Here is a 26,740-nt window from a genome sequence, read left to right as displayed (position 1 = left end):
CCTTTTAAAATGTAAGATGAAGTCTTTTTCTAAGATGGAGTAACTTATGTCAAGGGTGCTTTATGCTGTTTCTCAGCCCCAGGTTTCCTTCTACACTTTCCTTTATGCTTACAATTTCAGACTTAGCTGAAGTTCCAGGTGCAGTGGCTCATGCTTGTAAACCCAGCACTTTGTGAGGCCGAGGTGGGTGATCACCTGAGGTCAGGAGTTCGTGACCAGCCTGGCCAACATGGTAAAGCCCGGTCTCTACTAAAAATACTTACCTGGACATGCTGGTGGGTGCCTATAATCCCAACTACTTCGGAAGCTGAGGTAGAAGAATTGCTTGAACCCAGGAGGCAGAGGTTGCAGTAAGCCAAGACCGCACCATTACACTCCAGCCTGGGTAACAAGAGTGAAACTCCATCTCAGATAAAAAGACTTAGCTGAAGGATTATCTCTTCCTGCAAGGTTTCTTCAATACATTCAGGATGTATAGTATCAACTGAGGAATGATGATATTCATAAATTTAGAAAGGAGGACTTTCTCACAAACGGTTGCAGAGTGGCCATTCTGACAGGCTGTGAAACATTCTCTAGCTAGAAGTTGGAAACATACCCTTCGAGGATATGAAGAATAAGACAGGGATTTATGCTGAATGGAATGACCAAATATATACATATGCATAATAATATATATTCAATAGGTTATAGACAAAACTATGAATATTCACATGGAAGAGGCACAAGCATGAATAATAAGCTAATGTATGCAACATGCATCCCATGTTCACTTTGGAGTGGAGACTTAACATTTAAATCCGTTATGATTAGACCCTATCTGCCAAAAGGTGAAGCAGAGGACACCAAGTCCCTTTGGGCACAGACTCTGTAGTCTGGCCACAACCACTAGGTTATTAGTGGTCTTGTATCAGGAAGGAATGCTGCTCAGTTTCTGTGTTGAAACCACAAAAAGAGGAGTCAAGTTCAGGCTGATATCAGTGGTGATGTGAGTCTCACAAGGGCAGGTTTGTTTAACCCTTATCGTAGAAAGCCTAATTGTGCTTAGCAAGGCATGTCTGACCTCCCATCCGTCACGGCAGGAACTCTGTTTTTAAGGTTACTCTGAGGTTCCCTTGACTAAGAGGCAGTTTGTTCAATTGATATGGGGGGTTAGGATTTTATGTTGATTTCCCATTAGGTACCACATTATGGTTTACCCACAGACTTGCAATTTTATTATTGCATTCATAAATGGTTCTATAATTATATGCATGTACATCTGTTCCTTCCACTATTTTAGGAAGTTCTCAAAGGAAAGGACCACAACTTTTTGTTTTTAAATTTTTACCACCTCAGGATAGTGTTCAATAAAGAGATGATGCCCATGTGTTTTTGAATGAGTGAGAATTTTACAATCCTTTCCTCTTCCTGCCTTTGTCTGTATTTATGGCCAATTACGGATTTCCTCTATGATACTCCCTTCTCCCATTCTAATATACAGTCAAGTCAGAACAATAGATCACTTGGTTTGAAAAAATCATGTTCAAGCTCTTTATCATAAATGGCCCACTGAAACTCCATTAACATGATTCATTGTTGAGCAAGAATTGGAGAATGTAATTTTTTTTGTTGCATTTTAGGTTTTGGGGTACATGTGAAGAACATGCAGGATTGTTGCATAGGTATATACATGGCAATGTGGTTTGCTGCCTTCCTCCCCTTCACCTATATCTGGCATTTCTCCCCATGTTATCTCTCCCCAACTTCCCACCCGCTGCTGTCCCTCTCCTAGTTTCCCCCATAGACCTCAGTGTGTGATGCTTCCCTCCCTGTGTCCATGTGTTCTCATTGTTCAACACCCGCCTATGAGTGAGAACATGCGGTGTTTGATTTTCTGTTCTTGTGTCAGTTTGCTGAGAATGATGGTTTCCAGGTTCATCCATGTCACTACAAAGGACACTAACTCATCATTTTTTATGGCTGCATAGTATTCCATGGTGTATATGCACCACATTTTCCCTGTCCAATCTATCATCAATGGGCATTTGGGCTGGTTCCAAGTCTTTGCTATTGTAAACAGTGCTGCAATGAACATACGTGTGCATATATCCTTATAATAGAATAACTTATAATTCTTTGGATATATACCCATTAATGGGATTGCTGGGTCAAATGGAATTTCTATTTCTAGGTCCTTGAGGAATTGCCAAACTGTCTTCCACAATGGTTGAACTAATTTACACTCCACAATGGTTGAACTAATTTACAATAGTGTACACTGTTGGTGGAGAACGTAATTTTATTGGCAGCACACAGAAAATATCACATACTCTATCCCCTTTTTCATAGCGGAGAGACAGATAACAGTGAATGCTGAACTACAGTAAAGTGTGTTAAGGGAAATATCTGTAAGGAATAAATCTTTGTAGCAATGCATTTTTCTTGATATGCAATTATAATTATCCATAATATTTGGGAAACAACTGACAATTTTTATAACCTTTACAAATATTATTTAGTTTTGATTTTCATAGCAAAGTTACAATGGAAAAATCAGCTAACGTATAATAAAATTTTTTTAAATGAACAGAGATAAACTAGGCTGTCTGGGACAGAGGAAAGGGAAGGGCTGAGTTATGATTTAAAGTGCAGGAAGCAAAAGGGACCTCGTCATTGCTCAGACAGGAAAGAGGTTTGGTGGGAATCAGACAACAGGCATATATTGAGACAAGGAAATATCCAATCCTCGAACAGGTACATTCTTGTACATCACTTTTTCATAGCCAACTGTCCCAAGATTTATGCCACCTGATACACTGATAATAAAACATTCTCTTCAAGTTGAAACAGAATGCTGTTATAGAAAAATATTTGGCCTTTTTCAGAACTGAATAAGTCCTAGTTTTATTATTGTTTTGTTAGTTTGGTAAACTTCAGAAGTTCCCTCTCAGTATCAGTGTTCAAAGGCAAAACAGGATTAGCGACACCTATTTCATGTACATTTTCCTCAATTGCATTTTGAGGCAAGTTTGCTGAATTCCAGTGTGGACTCAATTTCATGAAAGTTTTTTAACGTGGGAAACATGATGGAAACAATAAGTTAAGTAAGTTATACATTTATTTAGCGTACACTTATGATTATTGTCTATGTCAGGCACTCTTGTCATTGGCAGTCATCAGTCTCTTCTAACTGTTTCACTGTTTCTTCATCAGTCTCTTTCTGTATCATTGTTTCATCTATCTGTTTCTAAAACATTTCATGTTTTTTCCAGAAATTAATTGTTTATACCTCTTATTATTTGTTTACCTATCTTAGGCATCCTACCAAAATGCAAATTCCTTTATAAAAGATATGCTTTTAAAATATTTTTATTATACAGATTAAACAGTATTAAAGTTTGTACTTAGTACATATTCGTGTGTGAACTCGATAAAGGACAAACAATGTGGGAAATACGGTAGTGCTCTTGAGATGGTAAGGACAATTACCTGAATTCAGGCTTCATGAGAAGTTAAGTGTCCTCAGACTATTTTAAATTTGGTTTTCAGTATTGTAGAAAGTGCTACCCCAGTTTCATAACAGGACATTGCTTTGAACTCTACTGAAGTATAAAATACAGACTTTTTTTCTAGCATCTTGATTCAAGATAGCATAGAACAACCAATTAGTATTTCTTCCTTTGAGAATGTTCTCCACTGTGATTTCACTTTTAATTGACTCTTCTTATACATTTGGGGATTCTCCTGAGATATATGCTGATGCCAGTAATGTGGTTATATACCTTCTAGCACTGGCCAGAATTTGACCTTTGGGGTCATGAAAAAGACACCCTTATTTTCACGTGTAAGAAAGGAAATGTTTTTGCATATTATTTTTCAATATCTAATAATATTTGTATTCACTTTGTTAAATTGTGTACCTTTTAGATAGCAATGTGCTTAAGTAGGTAGTTTTGGGCAAATTTGCACAGACAATGCATTTTCATGAAAGAAAATCTGTAGGGGCTTACTTAGCTTCATCTTTCACTTTTATGATATTTCCAATGTTATTGAAACATCCTGATAGAATTTCACAGTACGAATATTTCAGCAGATGTTTCTACTGTTACAAGTTTCAAGGAATCTTATTTTTGTGTTTTCCATTTGACTAATGTCTTGGTGTTTATTGTCACCAATTTCCACAAGAAAAAGACAAATTGAAAATAATTTAGGTTTACATAGTTTAATTCATCATATAAATTTTTTCTGACATCTAACTAAAGTAAATGCTCAAACAGACTTTTTATTGTGACCACTAAACATATGAAAAAGTGATCCACTAAATTCAGTATGCGGAGCTAAAAAATTTGGATGAACAGATCTTTAAGTCCTCTTGGATTCTCTTATTTTATAAGATTCTGGGTTCTTTTCCAATGCCCTATGTTTGTCTAGAGACCTACATTTTTACAAGCAATACTTGTGCTTCAGGGAGACTTTAGATTTCAGAATATTATTATTTTTTTCAACAACATACTTGAAACATAAATCAGTCTGACTATAATGAAGCCAGTCTAATTATAATCAAATAACTAAATTGTGTCAAGGCCCTTAAACAGTAAGTCGATAAATAAAATTCTCACTCCTATTTTTCTAGACTGCATTTTCAACATCATCAAAGTTATTGAGTACTTTTGAATGCTCATTTTGAGTGCTTCTTGCCTCTCAGCAGCTGTAGACACATTTCTCATGGGCTCTATGTCTGTATATTAGTTGTCTCTGTTTGTCATTGTCCCACAATTCTAGAATAAAAATATGGTTAATGATAATGGTGTCCACTAAAAGTGCATGTCCAGATTACCAGTGAGACCTGAGCAAATTTGCAAAGCTCCTTAGAGACTAAGTTAGGACTAAAACCAAGATCTGGTACTGAAGAAGTTGGTCATCATCTGAGAGTTAAAAGAAGCACTGTACTTCCCTCTTGCTAATTAATTTATAATTCATAGGCATTATTCTAGATTCTTGGCCCAGATTTTTTTTTTAATTTTTATTTTTTTATTGCATTTTAGGTTTTGGGCTACATGTGCAGAACATGCAAGATAGTTGCATAGGTACACACATGGCAGTGTATTCTGCTGCCTTCCTCCCCTTCACCCACATTTGACATTTCTCCCCAGGCTATCCCTCCCCAGCTCCCCCCTCCCCCGCTGTCCCTCCCCTATTGCCCAGATTTTTTTGTATTCTTTACAGTAAGGGCACTGATACCCTGGCTGGCTGGCTTTCTTCTTCCTCATCTATCTCTCATCTTTGTTAGAGCACCTGTCACTATCTATAACTCAAAGAAAACTTGAATTCAAGATCCTCATTTATTCATATTTGTTTCCTCAGTAACCCATAGTATTAATCATTGGGGCAGGATAAGGAGGCAATAATATTAGATAAATTGAATTTTAACACCTTTGGAAACAAATTCTGTCATTACCCAACCAGTCAATGCAATTGGAGGAAGAGACAGATTTTCCTGGGAAAGTAAAATATTACAGAAGAAAAGCACTGCTCTTCTTGTTCGGAATTATAATACAGGGTTCCTCTTCTTATTCTTCTGCTTCCGAGTTGTAAGCTGGGACCAGAATGTAAAATGTTCTGGGCCTGGTTACTAACTTAAGTAAATGTATTTCCTCTATGTTATCCACTGCTCCACTTCTACTATCCAGCACCATGTCTAGAACTTGAAAAATGCTTAGTGATTATTTACTACAAGCATGCATGCATAAACAAATGCATGGCTGACACAGTTTTACAAAGTAAATTAGTTTTTTTAACTATAAAATTTCACTTCAATAAGAACTTAACCATTGTTGTAAGACCTCATACAATTTAATAGAAAATATGTGTCTAATATTCTTAGATCAGGCAAAAAATAAATGCTATTCATATTGATTCCTGAGCCTGCTCAGAAGAGATAAGTTTTATCAGCCTCCAACAAGTTCTTTAATAATGACATTTGCTAATATCTTAATTACCCCATGAGGGAAAACAAATTAGATGTAAATTTCATTTTATGCAATTGTTAACCAAAATTTGGAGACAGATTAACACATATGATATTTTAATCTAATTTGATATATATTTAAAATAATTTTTGATAAGTTCAGTGAATATATAATGTCTATATAAATTATAAGCTACAAAATATAATGACTATACATTAAACCTCTACCTAGAATTAGAAATTATTTCTGTGCATTGTGTAAAGTAAAGGTACAATTTAATAATCTTCCCATTTAAATAATCTACTAAGCCAATAGTAAATACTAATAGTAAATAGTCCCTCTTTTCAACCCTGATCTGAAATTCCATCTCTGTTATATATCACATCACCTATGTACATATAGCCACTTCTGAACTTTCTGTTCTGGAACATTGGTTAAAGTACATATTTCAAAAAATTTCATGTCAATAACACACTATCCTGAATGCTGTTTTTATAGTAAATTTTGATATCTAATAAATAACTCTGCTTATTGTCCTTGGGAGATATTGACTCTTCCCATTATGTGGAAATGTAAATATTAGAATCAGTTTTTCACAAATATTGTGATTGAATTTTGACTGGAATTTAATTGACTATGGATCATTTAGGAAAGATTGATCTTTTCATGATATTGAATCTTCTTCCCTCAGTGAACAAAGAATCTCTACATTTTTAAGGCCTTTCTTTCTTTCTTATTTATTTATTTATTTATTTTATTTACTTTTTTGAGATGGAGTCTCACCTCCCTCTGTCACCCAGGCTGGAGTACGGTGGCATGATCTCAGCTCACTACAACCTCTGCCTCCTGTGTTCAAGTGATTCTCTTGCCTCAGTCTCTTGAGTACCTTGGGTTACAGGCATGCATCACCATGCCTGGATGATTTTTTGTGTTTTTAGTAGAGATGGGGTTTCACCATGTTGGCCAGGTTGGTCTCGTGCCCATGACCAGAAGTGATCCACTTGTCTTGGTCTCCCAAAGTGTTGGAATTACAAGCATGAACCACCAAACCTGGCCCATTTTTAAGGCTTTTTAAATTTGTGTGGCAATGGTGTTAAAGCAGATCAGACCACTCATTCTGGGGATATTGGCAGTGAGTAAGTGTAGATCGAGAACCTGAAAATAAGCTTTTCATCATCTTAGGTGATTGAGTTAGTTCTTTTTATCCTCATGACTAAACTACACATCAGGGTTAACATAATGGAGGAACAGGAAATTCGCTGATATAGGACTTCTTATGCAACAATATGAAAGAGCATGTGAGCCAAGCAGAGGATTATACTGGTGGTTCTGTGCAGCATGAGTGTAGTAAAATAATGAGAAATTGAAATATAGGAACAAATTAAAACATAGGCTGAAACCTCAAAGATAATAAATATTAAATTGTGTGTAGAATTGAAATATTAATAAAGGAGTATAAATACACATGTTTAACCCAACAGACAGGCTAAATTGTGGTGTGGAAATTGGAAAAAATGCTTATAAACACATAAGTCAATGTTAAAGACTCAAATGAAAGGCTTTATTTACGAGTTTCCAAAAACTAACTTATAAAACAAAGAAGCAACATACACATCACCACCAAAAGCACTACTACCAAGAACAACAAAATATATAAATATACCTTTAAGGTTCAAGACAGTAAGTTGAACTTGGTGAGATATATGGCATATTAGCAGATCACCGAATGGGGATGTGTAAGATGCATGTCTGAGTGAGATAAGTAACTTCATCTCTCTGGGGTTCAGTTTCTCAATCTTCAGAATAAAGAACTTTGCCTGAGTTATCCTCAAAGTCCTTTCCACCTCTCTATGTAGTTTTGTACATATACAAAAGCAGGTCAGTAGAAGTTCAAAACATTTCTAAATCTCTATTACAATTTTATTTTTAACATATTAAGTTCTCTAGATTTTTAAATTTCCCAAAGTATAAGAATACTTCAATTTATAATGTTGCATTAAATCTCCAATTTAATTACACAGTGTGATTACCAATTTATCCTAAATGGAAACCACTTGTTGAAATGTTTAGACTTCATTCATAGTATAACCACTATTCATCTTGTTACAAAACTGCTACTGAGATAACATAATTAAAGACTTTTTGATCTTTTTATACAAAGGATGATATTTAGCTAGGGTTTTAGTGATTTTTCAAAAGTTTCTACTTCTTCTTAGATAATCAGACCAATGCCTCTCCTATGAGACAAAGAAATGTCCAGAAGAAACTACACTGAAGTAACAGAATTTGTTCTCTTGGGTCTGACAAGCCATTCAGAGCTGCAAGTAGCTTTCTTTGTATTGTTCCTTTTTGTCTACATAGCCACTGTGGTAGGAAACTTGGGGATGATTGTTTTAATCAAAATTGATTCTCGACTTCACACTCCCATGTACTTTTTTCTCTCAAGTTTGTCCATTCTAGATCTGTGTTTCTCCACAAACGTCACTCCCAAAATGCTAGAAAATTTCTTATCGGAGAAGAAGACCATTTCCTACTCAGGTTGTTTGGTACAGTGCTATGTTGTCATTGCCGTGGTCCTTACAGAGCACTGCATGTTGGCGGTCATGGCCTACGACCGCTATATGGCCATCTGCAATCCACTGCTCTACAGTAGCAAAATGTCCAGAGGTGTTTGTGTCCACCTGGTCATTGTGCCTTATGTCTATGGCTTTCTTCTCAGTGTGATGGAAACCTTGAGAACCTACCACCTCTCCTTCTGTGGTGCTAATGAAATCAACCATTTCTACTGTGTGGATCCTCCTCTTATCAAACTGGTATGCTCTGACACATACAGCAAGGAGCTGTCCATGGATGTAGTAGCTGGCTATAGCAATGTCCAGTCCCTTCTGATCATTCTCATATCCTACATGTTCATCCTTGTCGCTATCCTCAGAAGAAGTTCTGCAGAGGGAAGAAAAAAAGCTTTTTCCACATGTGGCTTCCACCTGACAGTGGTTACAATCTTCTATGGAACCCTCTTCTGCATGCATTTGAGACACCCCACAAAGGAGTCCGTGGAGCAGGGGAAAATGGTGGCTGTGTTTTACACCACAGTGATACCCATGCTGAACCCCATGATCTATGGCCTCAGGAACAAGGATGTGAAAAAGGCATTTAAAAAGGCAATAGGAAAACAAAAATTGGAAAAATAAAAATGCTAATATATCATTAAAAATTAGTAAAGTAATGAGATTGAGATATAATAACATTGGGTTAGATGTCACATTTTAGGCTACATTTGTACAATTCATATCTAATTTTCTGTGTTAGGTAGCTGACTGGGTTAAGCTTCCTGTAAGTAGCAGGTTAAAATGGGAAGAATAGAAGATGTCGTTTAGGCAATTTATTTATTCTCAGGCCTGCTTGTATCAGCAAGTGCCATTTCTTGCAAAAAAAAAAAAATAGTGGCTTAAACACAACTGAATTTTTGCCTTATTTTGTTTTGATAATACTCATTCCATTGAAATTATTTTGTAAGTCATGATGTTTAGGTTTAGTTGTGTTTAGATGTCAACATGAGCAGGGAGGCTCACTCCAGTGCAAGTAATTACTATACTTTTACTTTTCTTCCATTTCACTCATCATGATACCATGAAGGGTTTTTAATATGGCCTCAGCCAAATTACAATATTCCTTAATCTTTAGAGATTGTTAAAGAAGGGTCAACATTGCTGATGTTAAATCAATGAACAGCGAGTGTGTGCTAACATTTTCTTATTTAGTTTTTCCATTTATCAACATCATATCTTACAATGTCTTTTTTTTTTTTTTGAGATGTGTGGGGTATCTCTCTGTCACCCAGGCTGCAGTGCAGTGACACAATCTCAGCTCGCTGCAGCCTCTGCCTCTCAGGGTCAAGCAGTCTTTCCCCCTCAACCTCCCAAGTAGCTGAGACCACAGAAGCATGCCACCACACCTGGCAAATTTTTGTGTATTTTTGGTGGAGACAGGATTTTAACAAAAGAGGACTTGTGGTTTTCATGGACCATTGTCTTAAGGGAGTTTTCATAATTGTGAAACCAAGGTGTAAAAAAAAATTCCAAGCCAGGCAGTCACAGTGGCTCATGCCTGTAATCACAGCACTTTGGGAGGCTGAGGTGGGAGGATCACTTGAGCTCAGGAGTTCCAGGTTGGAGTGAGGTGTGACTATGCCCCTCAGCCACTCATTCCAGCCCGAGCACCAGAGAAAGACCCTGTCTCTGAAAAAATTAAAAAAAAAAAAGAAATAAGAAATAAAATTAAATCCAAGTATCAGGAAAGAGTTGGAATCAGGTTATTTGGCTGTTTACCCAACCATCTAAAAATTCTTCTCAGCTCAATGGAAATCATGAGGTTCTATAACTCCCCTTCTGTGGTGCTAAATCCCAATCACAGATGTGATCTGTCTTGATTAGTGTGTGGCTTGCTGAAATAGTGCTTGAAACCTGATAATTTTTAGCATGCCCTAGAAGAAGATCCCACAGCATTTATCTAGAAAGAGCCAGTCTAAACAGAAACAAAACTGTTAGGGATCACAAGCTGAATTGCTGCATAGTAAGAGAAGTACTATGTAGCAAAGATGTGCCTGATATCCCTAGCACTGACCAAACTGATGGTGTTTCTTCCTATACATAACCCTGCTTTAAAATTTAAAGGCATGGTTAAGGCAGTGATTTAAAGGCAATGACTATCATCATGTTGTTATTAACCAATAATAGCTAACCATTAGTTCAATAAAGATATCTCTGGATTGAAAACAACATTTCCAGTAGAGGTACAATTTATCCTGTTAATTGTTATGCTTAGGAGAAAAGGGAATGTGATCTTCAGAGACTGTGAGCATTTATTAGAATCTTGTTGACTGACAGATAGCCCAAAGAGTCTTGTGTTCTAGACCATAATTTTATTGAGTCAATGTTAGTTAATATTCCATGATCATATAAGACTGAAAGAAAATCAAACTGTTTTACCTTCAACACATTCACACACACTTTCGGGTCCTAGTGTGTGTATGTATGTGTGTTTTCCACAAAGCAATTCTTCAATTCTCTGTGGTTACCAACTTGTCCTACAATTCAATTCAATTCTCACACTATCTACCTAACATTGCCTCAGGCTGCACAGGCTCAGCCCCACAACACTCCTTTGCCTCCCATCCCCTAGTCACTTCAGATACTGATGGCAAGTCTGTGATCCAGCATTGCATGATAGCTCCAAAATGCTCTGTGTTATTTGAAGGAAAAATAATGTATAAAACTGGGGGGAAAATGCCAGGCAGACTGGCTCATGCCTATAATCCTAGCACTATGGGAGGCTGAAGCAGGAGGACTGCTGATTAGCCTGTGCAATATATTGAAATGTTGTCTGTACAAAAAAAAAAAAATAACAAAAACCAACCAACCAACTAACGCACAAAAAACGTAGTCAGGAGCAGTGGCACATGCCTGTAGTTGCAGCTACTTGGGAGGCTGAGGTGGGAGAATTGCTTGAAACTGAGAGATTGAGGCTACAGTGAGCCTGTATTGTGCCTCTGCACTTTCAGCCTGGGAAACAAAGAGAACCCATCCCAAAAATAAAAAAAATAAAATACAATTGGGAAAAATTAAGAGGTCTCAAAGTTCTGAATACAGAAAACTCAGCAGTGATCAAATAAGAATAAGAATATATCAATAGAATATAAGATCCATGAGCAAAGATACAACTTTCTGGACTATATTCCAGGCACACAGTAAATGCATAAATGAATAAATAAATGAATGCCGATATCTATAGATGATGACATCAAGATTAAGAATTTTGCTTTTTCACCAGGTGCTGTGACTCATCCCTGTAATATCAGTGCTTTGGGAGGCTGAAGTGGAAGGATTGCTTGAGCCCCCACGTTTGAGACCAGCCTGGGCAACATAGCAAAACCCCATCTCTAAAAAGTGTACAAAAAGAAATTAGCTAGGTACGATGGAATCAGCTTATAGGCCCAGTTACTGGGAGACTGAGGTGGGAGGATGGCTTAAGCCCAGGAATTTGAAGCTGCAGTGAGCCAAGATTACACCACTGCATTTCAGCCTGGATGACAGAGAAGACCCTGTCTCAGAAACAGCCATCACTACCACCGCCACCACCACCACAGCAACAACAGCTAACAATTGTTTTTCAATGCTTTAGAGAACATTCATCTGCTAGAACTCAGACACAGCCCTGTGGAAAGCAGGAAGAGAAACCAATCAAGTTAGCTTTTTCCAACATAAAAAACAGAACCTCAAAATAGTAATCAAGCTCCATTAGAGAAATAAATTTGCATGCTTTACGATACAGAGATTGTGAACTGAAATATATCCACTACGTTTTCAAACAATTTCCTTGTCAATATCAATTTAAATCATATTTAAAATTGTATATCCACTAGGTTTTCAAACAATTATCTTTGTCAATATCAATTTAAATCATATTTCTCAAGCGGGTTAACTTATTTTTCTCTCTGAAAGTGGTAGAAACTATAAAGATGAGGAAAATAGCAATTTGAAATCAGTTTTATCAATAAAAACAATAAGTCAAGGAATTAATTTTTTTAATATTAAAAAAGAACAAAACAACATAAACAACAATCAGAAATTATCAACCCTAACCTAGGAATTAAATTGGTTTTAAAGAATTATATCGCCAGGCGCGGTGGCTCAAGCCTGTAATCTCAGCACTTTGGGAGGCCGAGGCGGGTGGATCGCGAGGTCAAGAGATCGAGACCATCCTGGTCAACTTGGTGAAACCCCGTCTCTACTAAAAGTACAAAAAATTAGCTGGGCATGGTGGCGCGTGCCTGTAATTCCAGCTACTCAGGAGACTGAGGCAGGAGAATTGCCTGAACCCAGGAGGTGGAGGTTGCAGTGAGCCGAGATCGTGCCATTGCACTGCAGCCTGGGTAACAAGAGCAAAACTCCGTCTAAAAAAAAAAAAAAAAAAAAAAGAGAATTATATCAATTGTTTCAGAAAGAAGAAGCCCATTTAGGGTTTATCAATGACATATTCATAGGAAATGTATTCTCCTTTATTCTCTCATTTTTTTTTTCTAATTATCTTACTCTAAAAGGGAAGCGACTTTCTTCATTAATACAAAAAAGTGGTAGTGTGCCTATTGTGATGTATAAATTATTTCAAATATAAGTTGTGGCTGTTGCGACATTGACATGATTATTATCACATGGGAAAACAAGACCTTTATTTAAATTGCATTTTAGGTTCTGGGGAACATGTGCAGATCATGCAGGGTTGTTGCATAGGTACACAGATGGCAATGTGATTTGCTGCCTCCATTCCCTCGCCACCTATATTTGGCATTTCTCCCCATGTTATCCCTCCCCAACCCATTCATGCCCCACTGTCCCTACCCTAGACCCCCAACAAACCCCACTGTGTGATGCCATTTACCCCCTCCAAGCAAATACAACACAGTCCCTAGGATACCTAGAAAACATTTAAATAGGAAGAAAGCAAAACCTCAAGTTTTCCCAGCCCTTGTTTTTAAAAACTCTAATTCTGTTGAGAGACATTTTGCTTTTGGGAGTCACTTTACATTACAGATGATGCAATATGTAACATTTTAATTACTTCAGGTTTCTACCTGTATTCCCTAGCGAGAAAGCCCCATAATGAGAAATCCAACGCTTATAAATCCTTCTGAATTATTCATTGATCATGGCAGATAAGATGCTCCCAAGAAGATTTTTTTTCTCATGCACAGGTAGGTATATGCACAGGGAAAATCAATGTGTTTTTATAAAATCTGTCTAAATTGTCAGTTCTCTAAGCTGTCCTAATTTCTAGTAGGAAGGTTTCTAATTCTGTGGAAGGTTTATAGGAAGTGTTTTAGAAAGGCTTCTCTGTGGCAATAGAAGTTGGACGTGGATAGTTCTTTGGACTTGATGCCCCCAGTGCAAGAACTACAATTCAATTAGTGAAAGAAATGTATATTACTTTATTTGAACAAGAGAAATCCTACACATCAAGTGTCACTAAGTGGTAACCAAAAAAATAGTGTTTCTGTTTCATTTACTAAAGATATTTTCTTGGTAAAACAAGTGATATCATCAATTTCTCTTTCTTTGTGTCTCTGTCTTTCTGTCATACACATGTACACAGTCATTGAATTAAACTTTTATGCAGGATGAGCATTTATACAATACCAACAATTTGTTTTCAAACTCAGTTATTGCCATAGAAGCCTTTTTGTCCACAGACATTAATAAATGATTCTACATTACTTAGAAACCACCAGATTCCTTTTTCATTCTTCTTTCTCCAACCTAACTGGCTGGAGCTTCACACGAACACAGCCTGAGAGAACATGTCAGCTCTGTGTATCAGCTCTGCGTGTCATTTATAATTCTCTGCCCTGTTACAGGTAGCACTTTGAAGATGCTTTAAGTCCCTTGCAGTTTATATAATGGGCTCTGACACTTCGTAGGGTGACCAACCTTCTTGGTATGCCTAAGACCATCGGGTCTACCAAGGTGCAAACCTAACATTCCTAAACTAGAAAATATCGAGACAAACGGAGTGGCAGTTGTTCACCCTATATATATATCTCACCACAACCGATAGTAAATTTAGATGGATTTCATGAGAGTATCAACCATTGGAATCTCATTGTGTTACCCAATTCAAATTTGTCATTAAACATCTATTAAAGTTTGAAACCTTCTTGGAGACTTAACTAATTTGGCTTGACTTTACTCATTGATACACTCAGCATTTAAGTGCCTGCAGACCAGTATTATTTATTTTTTTCTTGTATTTTGGACTAGAGTGGCTGTAAGTGAAAAGAGGGCAGTTACAAATGTTTTCACAAAGTATATATTTTCTTAATCACCAAATAAACCAACAAAGCTGTAAAAAATGTTTCCTCAGAATGTGTGCATAGAGTAAACCCATAATGTTGTTTCTTGAACTTTCCTTCAATCACTGCCAACCTTCCAAGAAAGGAAGAAAATAATGTCACATTTTCCCAATCTCTATTTTATTTCTGTCCTGTGAATTCCAACAAAGAGATGAGTAATGGGAGAAGCATATATAATTAAAAAACTAAGGCCAGGCACGGTGGCTCAAGCCTATAATCCCAGCACTTTGGGAGCCTGAGGCAGGTAGATCATGAGGTCAAGAGATCGAGACCATCCTGGTCAACAAGGTGAAACCCTGTCTCTACTAAAACTACAAAAATTAGCGGGGCGTGGTGGCGCGTGCCTATAGTCCCAGCTACTTGGGAGGCTGAGGCAGGAGAATTGCTTGAACCCAGGAGGCGGAGGTTGCGGTGAGCCGAGATCGTGCCATTGCACTCCAGTCTGGGTAACAACAGTGAAACTCTGTCTCAAAAAAAAAAAAAAAAAAAAAGAAAGAAAACTAAAATAAGGGCAATTACTAGGGAGTGAGGACAGAAGGACAGAAATCAGATGATAGGGAGCAGGAAAAGGGATGCGTCTTCACAGACAAGAAACAGGGTTTTAGTAATAGCTATTGATTCATGAAAGGTGAAACAGTGAGTTTCCTGGAAAGCATTAAATAAATTAATAATAACAAAACTAAACAAAAGAGCCTTACACTTAAATATGTGACCAACGACATTTACCTCAAATTATGAATTAAGCTGGTAAGAGTATACACTGGTATACATGATCTAAAATTAGTGTGTGTTTTTGTATCGAGTGACACAGTTTGGCAGGAACAAAGTTGCTTTCCAAGAAGGGGTTTGATGAAAGGCTTCTAGTAAGAAGGAATTGATGAAGATGCTATTATAAATGCATAAAGGTAGAATCAATTATAAAAAGTATGGTAATAGTAGCTAACACTACTTAGTGTTTCCTGTGTGCTAGATATTTTTTACACCCTTTCCTTGTATCATCCTTACAAAAGCTTTATGTTTTTTTCAGAAGAGGAAACAATCTTCAAGACATGAGTAACATTTTAAAGCAAACAATCAAATCATATTATGCTGTATCGTAAGTGAGATACTAATCTTTAAAGAAAAATATTCCTTGCAAATGTTTATATTAGGGCTAGAGCTGAATATATAATTTCTGTTACTGATCCAAGGTATATTTGTATTGCCTCTGAAAGTTCTGTGGAAAAATATACTAGAAAATTTTCTACATTCTATTGTACTACTATGCTTTGGAATATCTTAAAGATATTTTTTCATGTAATATCTCATTCATCTTCTTTATACTTTTATGAAGTAGGTCTAAATATTCACTATTTAGGTAATAGAGAAACCATTATATGGTTGTTTTTATGCAAATTGTATGAATCTGTGTGTACGTGTGTGTGCATGATTCGTCCAATAGTTACTATGAAGTGTGTAGGATACATATTTATGTGTGTGTATTTTTATTATTTTGTATTTATTTATTTATTTTTGAGATGGAATCTCACTCTGTTATCTAGGCTGGAGTGCAGTGGCAGGATCTCAGCTCACTACAACCTCTGCCTCCCGGGTTTAAGCAATTCTCCCTGCCTCAGCCTCCTGAGTAGCTGGGATTACAGGCCCAGCCACCAGATCTGGCTAATTTTTTTTTTTTTTTTTTTTTTTTTTAGTAGATGGATTTTTGCCATGTTGGCCAGGCTGACCATGAACTCCTGACCACAGGTGACCCACCCGCCTTGGCCTACCAAAATGCTGGTATTACAGGCATGAACCACTTTGCTGGCCTCAATTATTTTAAAATGAATGCTACATTTTACAACTACTTTTCTTTTTCTGAATACATAACACACTAAAATGTAGTACTCAATAAACGAGGCCAGAGAATGTTAAAAACTGAAAGCCAAAGTCTTTTATTTCTAAAATAAAATTTTAGGTATTTCTACTGAAGTCATTTCCATTTTGCTAAAAAAAGAATAAAAGAAAAGAAAAGAAAATTAACTTACAAGAACATTTGAGACTCATATTCAACATTTTTACTCATCTCATCTAGTATGTTTATAGTAATTCAAGAAACACACAATCCTAATATGAGATTTTTATGTGTAACTCTCTTGACCGTTACAGGTTCAGAGCCTTCCTCACACAAGTGCATGACTTTCTTAGCCATTATTGGATGCTCAAGTTATACAGTGTAATGAAAGATTCTTCACAAAAACTCCGAGAGAAACCAAATGTTTCCTATGACTCTTCTTTGGTCACCTGATGATAAAGTAAAAACTATTAAGAAAAAACAAAAATATTAACTTTGTTTTCTAAAGGCATAAAGGAGAATGTCAAAATATAATTGGGATTATGTTAATAGACTTATATAGAATGCTTAATGTTAGTGAAAGTCAGTGGGTTTAACCTATCTGATGATTTTGACAAATAAGAAAATTGGATCTCAAATTAAAAAAAAATAACTGAGTAAGAACAGAGCTTGGCATTTTCATCAGTTTATCCTTTTATGATACTTTATGTATATTATCTTTCTTAATTTTCATGACTCTCTAAGGCATATCCTTTCAGCATCCCTATTTACACATGAAGAAACTGAAACACAGGGCTTAAGTCTAAGGTCAAATGCACACCTAGTAGATAGCAGAGTAGCAGAGCTTAAAATTAAACCCAAGAACCTCTAGCCATTTTACTATTAATGAAATATTTCAATTTTGTTAATATATAATATCTAACAGAACAAATGGATCACCTGAGTCATTAATTTTCATTCTCTCTCAGCTTAACCTCAGTGGAGACCAGCTGGGAAGTGATAAAATACTTTTCTAACTTGCTTTTAGGTGGCAAATATAGGGTAGTTTTATGGAGGGTGATCAGTTATGCATCCTCTTGGTTCATGAATAAATGTAGCATAAGTAGAATATTGCTACTTGTAAATTAGCTCAAGATATTTAAAGTAGAGTATAAGACTCTGCTAGAGGGTAACGAGAATCAAGATAACTGTCTTAAATCGATGCAGTCAAAAACCAAAAATACCTTTCTCCCTAATGTCTTAATTTTTTAGCCTCCTTGTACATTTTATGGATTTTATTAATGAAGCTTATATACTGAGGGAAGAATAATGTCCTTTGCCCAGTATTTTATTACTCTTATGTTACTCACCCTTCTAAGACAGAGAGGAAAGAAGAGACTGGCATAGAATTTGCTAATCCTTTAAAAACAACAGAGAATAAGATTCTAAAGAGGAGATGATTCTTGAGTTCACGTTTATCAGACTTGTTTAAAACAGAGATATGGCTGGCAGTGATTAAATTTTTTTAGATTGATATAAACAAAATTAATAATTGCCTAAATAACCAAAAAGCTATTCTTTTTTGATATGTGTAATGATTTTATGTTAAGGCATGTATATCTTTTTATCAAGTCATTTTTCTAATTACTGTTTCAATTTTGCAAGATGATTAAATGGAGGTATCATTTAACTTTCTAATTGTGGAATAGTATTTTTGGTGTGTTTTGGCCATAGCTTTAAATAAGCACTAATATGTGATAGATCATCTAAGCTCTACAAGTAGAGTGAATTAGTAAAATGTTAGCACCTTCTGAAAGTTAGGGCCAGTGTTAAGCTTTTGTCTTTCCAGGATATGGCAAAAATAAAAATTATGCTTCTGAAATCTCTATTTTTAGGCATGCAGAAACTAGACCTCATAAGTTATATCACTACATTTCTGAATTTTTGCCTTATTTTACCACTTTCTAATTAAAAATCTTGTATATATATTTATATTTATATGTAGCAGAAAGAAATCCTGCTAACAAAAGACATATGAGAAAGAAGAGAGGAGAGATAAAAGGAAAACTAGCAAAGGTGTTGAAAGGAAGTGAGTTAGAAAAATATCAATGTAGAATGATAATATTCCATGCATGTTTACTTATTTATATTTGTTTTATTAGATAAAATGCATCTATCTATGGATCAGATTCAAGAAAATGGTCAATTTCACTGATGTGACAGAATTTACTCTTTTGGGATTAACTAGTCGTCCTGAATTACAGCTCCTTTTCTTTGTGGTTTTCTTACTGGTCTACATTGTCACTTTGGTTGGGAACATTGGCATGATCATATTAATCAGGGTCAGTCCCCAACTCAATAGCCCCATGTACTTTTTCCTCGGTCACTTGTCTTTTGCAGATGTGTGGTTCTCCTCTAATGTCACTCCTAAAATGTTGGAAAATTTGTTATCTGAGACCAAAACCATTTCCTATCCTGGATGTATAGTGCAGTGCTTTTTCTTCATTGCTTTTGTCCACGTAGAAGTCTTCATCCTTGCTGTGATGGCCTTCGATAGATATATGGCGATTGGAAACCCTCTACTTTATGGCAGCAGAATGTCAAGAACTGTCTGTATTCGACTGATCTCTTTCCCTTACATATATGGCTTTTTTATCAGCTTGATCTCAACACTGTGGACCCATGGTTTGTACTTCTGTGGAAACACCGAGATCAACCATTTCTACTGTGCAGATCCAGCTCTTATCAAAATGGCCTGTGCAGGGACTTTCATTAAAGAATACACTATGCGCACATTGGCAGGTCTCAACTTCTCTTATTCCTTATTGGTCATTATCGTCTCCTACATTTTCATCCTCATTGCCATTTTAAGAATGCGCTCAGCAGAAGGGAGAAAGAAAGCTTTCTCCACGTGTGGATCCCACTTGACAGCTGTCACCATATTTTATGGAACTCTCTTCTTTATGTATCTTAGAAGCCCAACTGAGGAGTCCGTGGAGCAGGGGAAAATGGTGGCTGTTTTCTATACAACAGTCATTCCTATGTTGAACCCCATGATTTACAGTCTCAGGAACAAAGACGTAAAGGAAGCCATGAACAAAGTGATGAGTAGAGCATTTTAAAATAAATAAGAACTTAAAATGTACTACGAACTTCTGGTTCATTAGAAGAGGCAGAAATTAATAATTTCTTTTACATAATTTTTAAGAAATGTGTTATTTATATTTTCAGTGATAAATAAAAAATAATAGATAATTGGAAAAGGGATAAAGTTATCCAGATACTAGAAGTTTATTGTAAACAAGACCCTCTGAGTCATAAAATCTGAAATGATGAAAATATGTTGACAACACTGTCTACAGATTTTCCTTTCCACACAATGTCAAATTCAGTAGGCTATTTTATAACTGGGGAAGCTATTTATGATTCTTTAATATTTCATAAATCTATTCTTTCAATTACATTTTCAAAACAACTGGAATGTTCTCTATGCGTGTTTTGTTTTTGCACCTAGAGTAGGTTTTGACTCTAGATTATGCTATTACTGCAAAATATAGAGGTAGAATATGGTTTCACCATTTATCATTGTTATAATGGGAAACAACACTCCTGACAATGGAATATATTATGTAGAATATATTATAAACTCTAAGTCAAATTAATTGTTGTATACTGCATGATTATTAATTTTCAAGTATATATTAATTCATTAAATTAAATTCATTTATAAATGACTAATTTAATATCTTCTGATACCCATTTGAAGTCTTATGTATGTCTTACCATCAGAAAGTGATGACATAATCCCACTGGTGTTTTGGAATTTAGAACGCGCTCCTCTAATTATATTTTAGTAAATTACTTTTTAAATGTTTTGAGCATTTATAGAGATATGTTTACTTTTTTTCTTTGGTTTTGTTTTGTGTTTTTGGGATTGGTGGTAGAAGAAACTAGCTGTCCCCTTAGAAGTCCTAGTGCATTCATTTCCATTATATATAACTTTAAAATTAATAAATCATAATTTTTGTGCAACAGAAGACTTTTTCTTTGTTATTTTATCATATTGTTGCCTCAGTTTTTAAAAACTTTGCTTTGAAAAACAGAAAAACAATTTAAGGCACAAAGAGCTGAGTTCGTGAATGTATAAAATCTATAATATTTCTTGTTGGGATTCATCATCGTTTATTTAGCAATAATTTTAACAAGACATTTTAAAAATTAAACTGAAGCTTTCACAAAGAATGCAAAATTATGCATTATAAATATGTACAGATACATGTACATATGTGTGTGTATATGTATATATATGTATATATACATGTGTATATTCATACATACATGTATATTTGCTCTGGGTATGCACGAGTGCTTGTAGTTCTGTGCTTTTTTCAGAGTAGTTAACTTGATCAAAATTTTTTAGAAGTTCCTCTTTAGAAATATCTTTCAGTACCAAACTTCGATATTACATAAAAGTAATATTACTTATATTATATTAAATAATTTAATTTATTATATTAGTATATTATATTCTATCATATGATACCTTTGTGTAGTATCTTATTTTCCCTTCTATTACATTTAAATTTATAAATGCCTACTTAATCAATAGACCTTTTTCCTCTATTTAGCTATATCCTGACAATAGATCTTAAACTTAGTCAATTTGAAAGGCAGATTATTTCCTCACTATTATACTTTAAATATGCTTATGTACTGGTGAAGTTAAATGTTATAACATGCTCCTCAGGCACTTGAATTATTTGAATGCTGTTTGTTGATGTTGCTTGTTTTTTCTTTCTTGGACTATTCATACATTTTTGAAATGAAGTGATTATCCTAATTACTTTCTGAATTTTAACTTACTGAATTTTGCTGAATTTTAACTTCTATCAGAGAAAAGATCATTTCTGACTTAATCATCACTGTAATACCAGTATCATAAACTCCCTACATAATACCTTAATAAATATTTGTTAATTACATAAATAAACTGATTATTAGTTATATATGCCACATGTTTTGTTTAAAGCTTTTGGCGGTGCTTTAGAACATATCTATATTTTTAATGTTTAGGTAGTCAGATATATCAATTTGGTCTTTCTAGTTTCTTTACTAATGTTATGATAGAAAGATCCTTTTTAAATTGTGGGTTTGCAAAGTCTGTTATATTGTCTGCAAGTCCAACTTCCTCTTCTTTTTTAGTAAAAAATAAAAACAAAACCCTACAAAACTAGATATATTTATCAGCTTCCTTTGCAGTTTTGGTGTCCAAGTGCCTGAGGTCTACTCAAGAGCATAAAGGCAGAAGAATTGTATACTGTTTTTAAGCCCAGCTCTAAAAGTCTTCCAGGATTCATCCTGTATTTCATCTTTTTTATTTTGTCTGTCCCACCCACAGTTGCAAACGAATGTCTCTGAGGCCCCAAATGATGATATACAGTCACAGGGTGAAATATTTGGTCACTGAATCACTGTGACGGTCTCCTGACAACATGCACATTTGCCTGTTATATGAGCAAGAAGTGAACTTCAACTATACTAAGCCATCAAGTTTTCAGAGACTGCTATGGCTGTCAGTGTTATTTTAACTAATATGGGTAGATTACATAACCAGTCATATAAAAGTTCACCTAATGCATGAACACTCAAAATATTTACAGTTGATTTAACTCATTGAGAATGTATTTTTGTATATGATCTGAGGCAATAATTAGGCTTAATTTTCATTGAAATTAAGCATCATCACTTATTTAATAATCCATCTATCCCCACTAATTTTTAAAAACAAATAATAATATACATAAAATTGTTTTGGTCTTTCTCAGCATTCTAAACCTTTGCTTAGTTAATTAATTGATTCATTTTACACATATTAGGTGAGTGACTATTATGTACTAGGTCCTGTTTTAGTTATTTGTTATCAATGAGCAAAAAAAAAGTTATCAATGAACAAAGAAAAAAGTTCTTGATCTCATGAGGCTTATATTTCAGTGTGTGGTGTGAAACATATGTAAACAATTAGTGTAATGCTTAAATGATTGTGTTAGACTGTGGGGCTATGGAGAATAATGAAGCAGAATAAAAGAGCAAAGGGGTACACCTGATGTAGGTGTGACAGTGACAGCAGATTTTATTGAACAGGTTATAGTTGAGTAAAAAACACACGTGGCAGCTAAGGAATTAGTTTTGTAGATTTTTGAGGTGCAAGGTTCTAGGCAGATGTGAAAGCCAGTGGAATAATAATAAATGCAAGCTGATATGATTAGGCTTTGTGTCCCCACCCAAATCTCATCTTGAATTGTAATCCCCATGTGTTAAGGGAGAGATCTGATGGGAGGTGATTGGATCCTGGGGGCAGTTTCTCCCATGCTGTTCTGCTGATAGTGAGTGAGTTCTCACAAGATCTGATGGTTTTCGATGCAGTTTTCCCTGCTCTTGCTCGCCCTTGTCTCTCCTGCAGTTCTTTGAAGAGGTGCCTGCTTCCTCTTTGCCTTCTGCCATGATTGTAAGTTTCCTGTGGCCTCCTTAGCCACATGGAACTGTGAGTCAATTAAATCCTTTGTTTATAAATAACCCAGTCTTGGGTAGTTATCTCTATAGCAGTAGGAAAAGAGACTAAAAAACAAGCATTCAAGAAGTGCTTCAAAGATAGCTTAGAAGCCATTTTGGGCAATGAAACATATATGAAATATGAGGTCAGAGACAAAAAAAAGAAGAAAGATCAGAGGCATAATGGGATGAGTGACCAATGATTTAATATAGTTAATTTAGAAAAGTGGGAAGCCTCTGGAGGATTCCTAGCAAAGGAGTGATATGAACTCACTTACGTTTTAAAAAGTCCTCTTCACTGAAAAAAACCCACACACTCAACAGGTGGCTTTTTCTCTAGAGATGTACTTCCCAAGGGGTCATTTTAAGGAAAAATTCTTAATTGCTCCTTGTTTTCTAAGGCAATCACTTAAGGGAGGCTTCTCTTGTGAGCTTCTCCCAATTTCTCTGACTCAGGTTGAAGGTGTTCATCATTCCTGCATATAGCATGCACTTTTCAACTCTATATCCTTATTGGGAATATTTCTCTTCATTCTCAGGTTGGTAAAAAATGCATCTATCTGGAATTGTCAGATGAAGCTTGCATTGTAGATTTTATTTCTTTTATGATGTATAGGAATGCATTAATAATTTTATATATGTTATGTGCATATGTGTGTGAGATACATCAAAGCGATACATTTCAGTAAGATTATATTATTCGATAATTATAAATGATTAATGGAATGTGTCTGATAATTTTTATATCTATTATGTGTTAATATAAAATATCTCTCTTCGTAATCACAAGCAAACAATGAAATGGATATTATTATTGTTAAGTTATACTGAGAAACAGAAAAAGTAAAAACAAAACAAAACAAGAATAAAACATGTCCAGTTTCATAAAATATGTCATAGAACCTGGATTTAACTAAGGTCTGATGATGGCAACAGAACTCTTTAACTGAGATACTTAATATTGCTTCATACCAGAGCTGGAAAAGAATTCATATTTATTGGTAATTTAATTTGAAACAAAGTGATACGATAAAGGAAGAGGACGTGTGTGTTTTTGACATTAGGTAGTGAGGAAATCCTCTAAACACTCTTGAGTTCCCCAATTATCTATTTTTTGAAGACATTGCACCACCTAGGATCATATTGAACCACTAGTATCTCTTAATTTTACTATTGCTCTTCATCACCTGGCTAACCATCACTCAGGGCTCTTTGTATTTAGCTTGTGGGGAGAACTGACAATACCATCTTCTACATCCTTGTTTGTGCTGAATCATCCTTGGTACTACAGAATGAGATATGATTTTCCAAATAAAAATCCCTCCATTGCTTGTCTTTGAAAATTACATTAAGAAGAACATTTCAGGCAGCCATAGGCATAAATTGTTGAATCAGATATCTGGAGTTATCGGTTGATATGTATGTAATCTGTCTGCATATGAATCTAAGGATCTTAGATATTTTAACAATTCTGTAACAGATTTTACAGCTTATTCAAAAATATATCCTAAGGCAGTTTACATAGTTTTCAGAAATTCAACTATTATTCATTTTTAAAAATTTACCCACTAATTAATGCTTCAAGTTTTTATTAATTACACCAAAAACTCTGGAGTCATGTAGAATGTAATCTGTTTTAGTTGGTAATTTTCTTTTTTTTAATTGCATTTTAGGTTTTGGGGTACATGTGCAGAACATGCAAGATAGTTGCATAGGTACACACATGGCAGTGTGTTCTGCTGCCTGTCTCCCCTTCACCCACATTTGGCATTTCTCCCCAGGCTATCCCTCCCCAGTTCCCCCCCCACTGTCCCTACCCTATTCCCCCCAATAGACCCCAGTGTGTAGTACTCCCTTCCCTGTGTCCATGTGTTCTCATTTTTCATCACCCACCTATGAGTGAGAATATGCGGTATTTCATTTTCTGTTCTTGTGTCAGTTTGCTGAGAATGATGTTCTCCAGATTCATCCATGTCCCTACAAAGGATACAAACTCATCATTTTTTTTATTGCTGCATAATATTCCATGGTGTATATGTGCCACATTTACCCAGTCCAGTCTATTATCGATGGGCATTTGGGTTGGTTCCAGGTGTTTGCTCTCCTCTATCTAGAGAAAAATTTTCTTTCCAAGTTTGTGGTTGAAAAGTTTTGGATTATCAATGTGGGTAAGTGTTCACTTATTTTCACAGTGAACGTTACCTTCTGCCTACTCTCCGAAGTTTTTGGTAACTGTTAACCAGTAATAATTATAAATAAATTTTTATCAAATTTGGTTGAACACAGTTTAACACTGCAGATTACAAGAAGGATCTTGGGAATAATTGTTTGCTTTAGTGACAATATGTAGCTATTAGAAGGTATGACACAATCCCATCTTCAACAAATGTATTGTCCTGCTGACAGGCTAGCTCAAGATTCTTATTAGACAGACTTGCACTCTGTGTTCTACAGGATGTGAATGTTCATTGACAAAATACCTAATTAATGAAATTTATCTCACACATATATGAGAGAAATATATACAAGCTATATGTATTTTTATAGACATATATATGTGTGTGTATATACATAGGTATATACATATAAAGAGAGGGACGTGGGCATGTGACTGTGAGTGTAAGTTTTAAGTTAAATGAATGAGGTGTACAGTAAACAACTTTACTAAGTAGATTGTGTATCACTAAGAGACTTGATAGAGCACAAAGATGTCCAATTGTATGGAGAAACATTGTGAATTATTCTCCATTATATCTATTACATCATGCCTAACACAATTGTTTTCTTAGAAATGTAATTTAAGAAACATTTTCTGGAAGTTTCCTACATGATATGTCCTATATTTGAAAATAAATTTGCAAAATATCCAAGAAACCTTATTCTAGAATTCCACTGAATCCCTAAAGAAGAATCAATCACTTCTTAAATTTCTGTCCCTATTATAACTCTATAAGAACACATCCAAGTTTTAGAAACTTGGATTTATGTTAGTACTTTCATAAATACTGACATTAATCTGTATGTACTTATCTTTGAATCTCTAGAACATAGCAGTATATGATATCTAGTGGTGATGTTTATGATATTATTTCCCCATACCCAGGAAATGTTCACACAGTGTGAATGTGGAAAAATAATTCACCTTTAACTTGACTTTGATGGCTACTGTAATCAGTCTTTCGTTCTTCACTTGAAAAGAATGGAAATATGAGATTAGATTAAAAATATTGTTATGACATTATAGGCTGATAAATTGTTTAATCACATGCTTTTCTTTTCTAATCATTGAGAATATGCTTATGTTGAAAAAGAGATTAGGTTTAAAAAAGCACACGTTTTTAGTTCTATTACAAAAAGAACTACAATACCCTGTAATTATCTTAAAAATATGAAACTCAAAACACGCCATCATTGGAAATGAGGGATATTTAAGAAGTAATGATAGAAATGTGATGACTCACAATACTTATTACCAGTGTATTTCAGTCACTAAACTTTGTATAATTGTTTTTTTTTTTTTTTTTT

The 26,740-nt window shown here is 35.1% G+C and overlaps 2 protein-coding genes across 2 annotated transcripts; both read left to right on the top strand.

The window, feature by feature from the left end:
- Positions 1-8,203: 8,203 nt before the first annotated feature.
- On the top strand, positions 8,204-9,142 carry LOC100413717 (olfactory receptor 5M5-like). The gene has a single exon (XM_009008200.4). It carries the CDS (start codon positions 8,204-8,206, stop codon positions 9,140-9,142), a length of 939 nt encoding a protein of 312 aa, XP_009006448.3.
- Positions 9,143-17,003: 7,861 nt separating this feature from the next.
- Positions 17,004-21,670, top strand: LOC100413354 (olfactory receptor 5M3-like). The gene has a single exon (XM_078339317.1). It carries the CDS (start codon positions 18,865-18,867, stop codon positions 19,786-19,788), a length of 924 nt encoding a protein of 307 aa, XP_078195443.1. The 5' UTR covers positions 17,004-18,864; the 3' UTR covers positions 19,789-21,670.
- Positions 21,671-26,740: the final 5,070 nt, after the last annotated feature.

This window comes from Callithrix jacchus, chromosome 10 (genome assembly GCF_049354715.1).
Source record: "Callithrix jacchus isolate 240 chromosome 10, calJac240_pri, whole genome shotgun sequence".
NCBI lineage: Eukaryota > Metazoa > Chordata > Mammalia > Primates > Cebidae > Callithrix > Callithrix jacchus.
The sequence above is the reverse complement of the archived record's forward strand: the minus strand, read 5'-3'. Positions and strand labels throughout refer to the sequence as shown.

Bases quoted from the DNA above. Each gene is read 5' to 3' on its own strand.
- LOC100413717 (XM_009008200.4), top strand. From the start codon at position 8,204: ATGTCCAGAAGAAACTACACTGAAGTAACAGAATTTGTTCTCTTGGGT.
- LOC100413354 (XM_078339317.1), top strand. From the start codon at position 18,865: ATGGTCAATTTCACTGATGTGACAGAATTTACTCTTTTGGGATTAACT.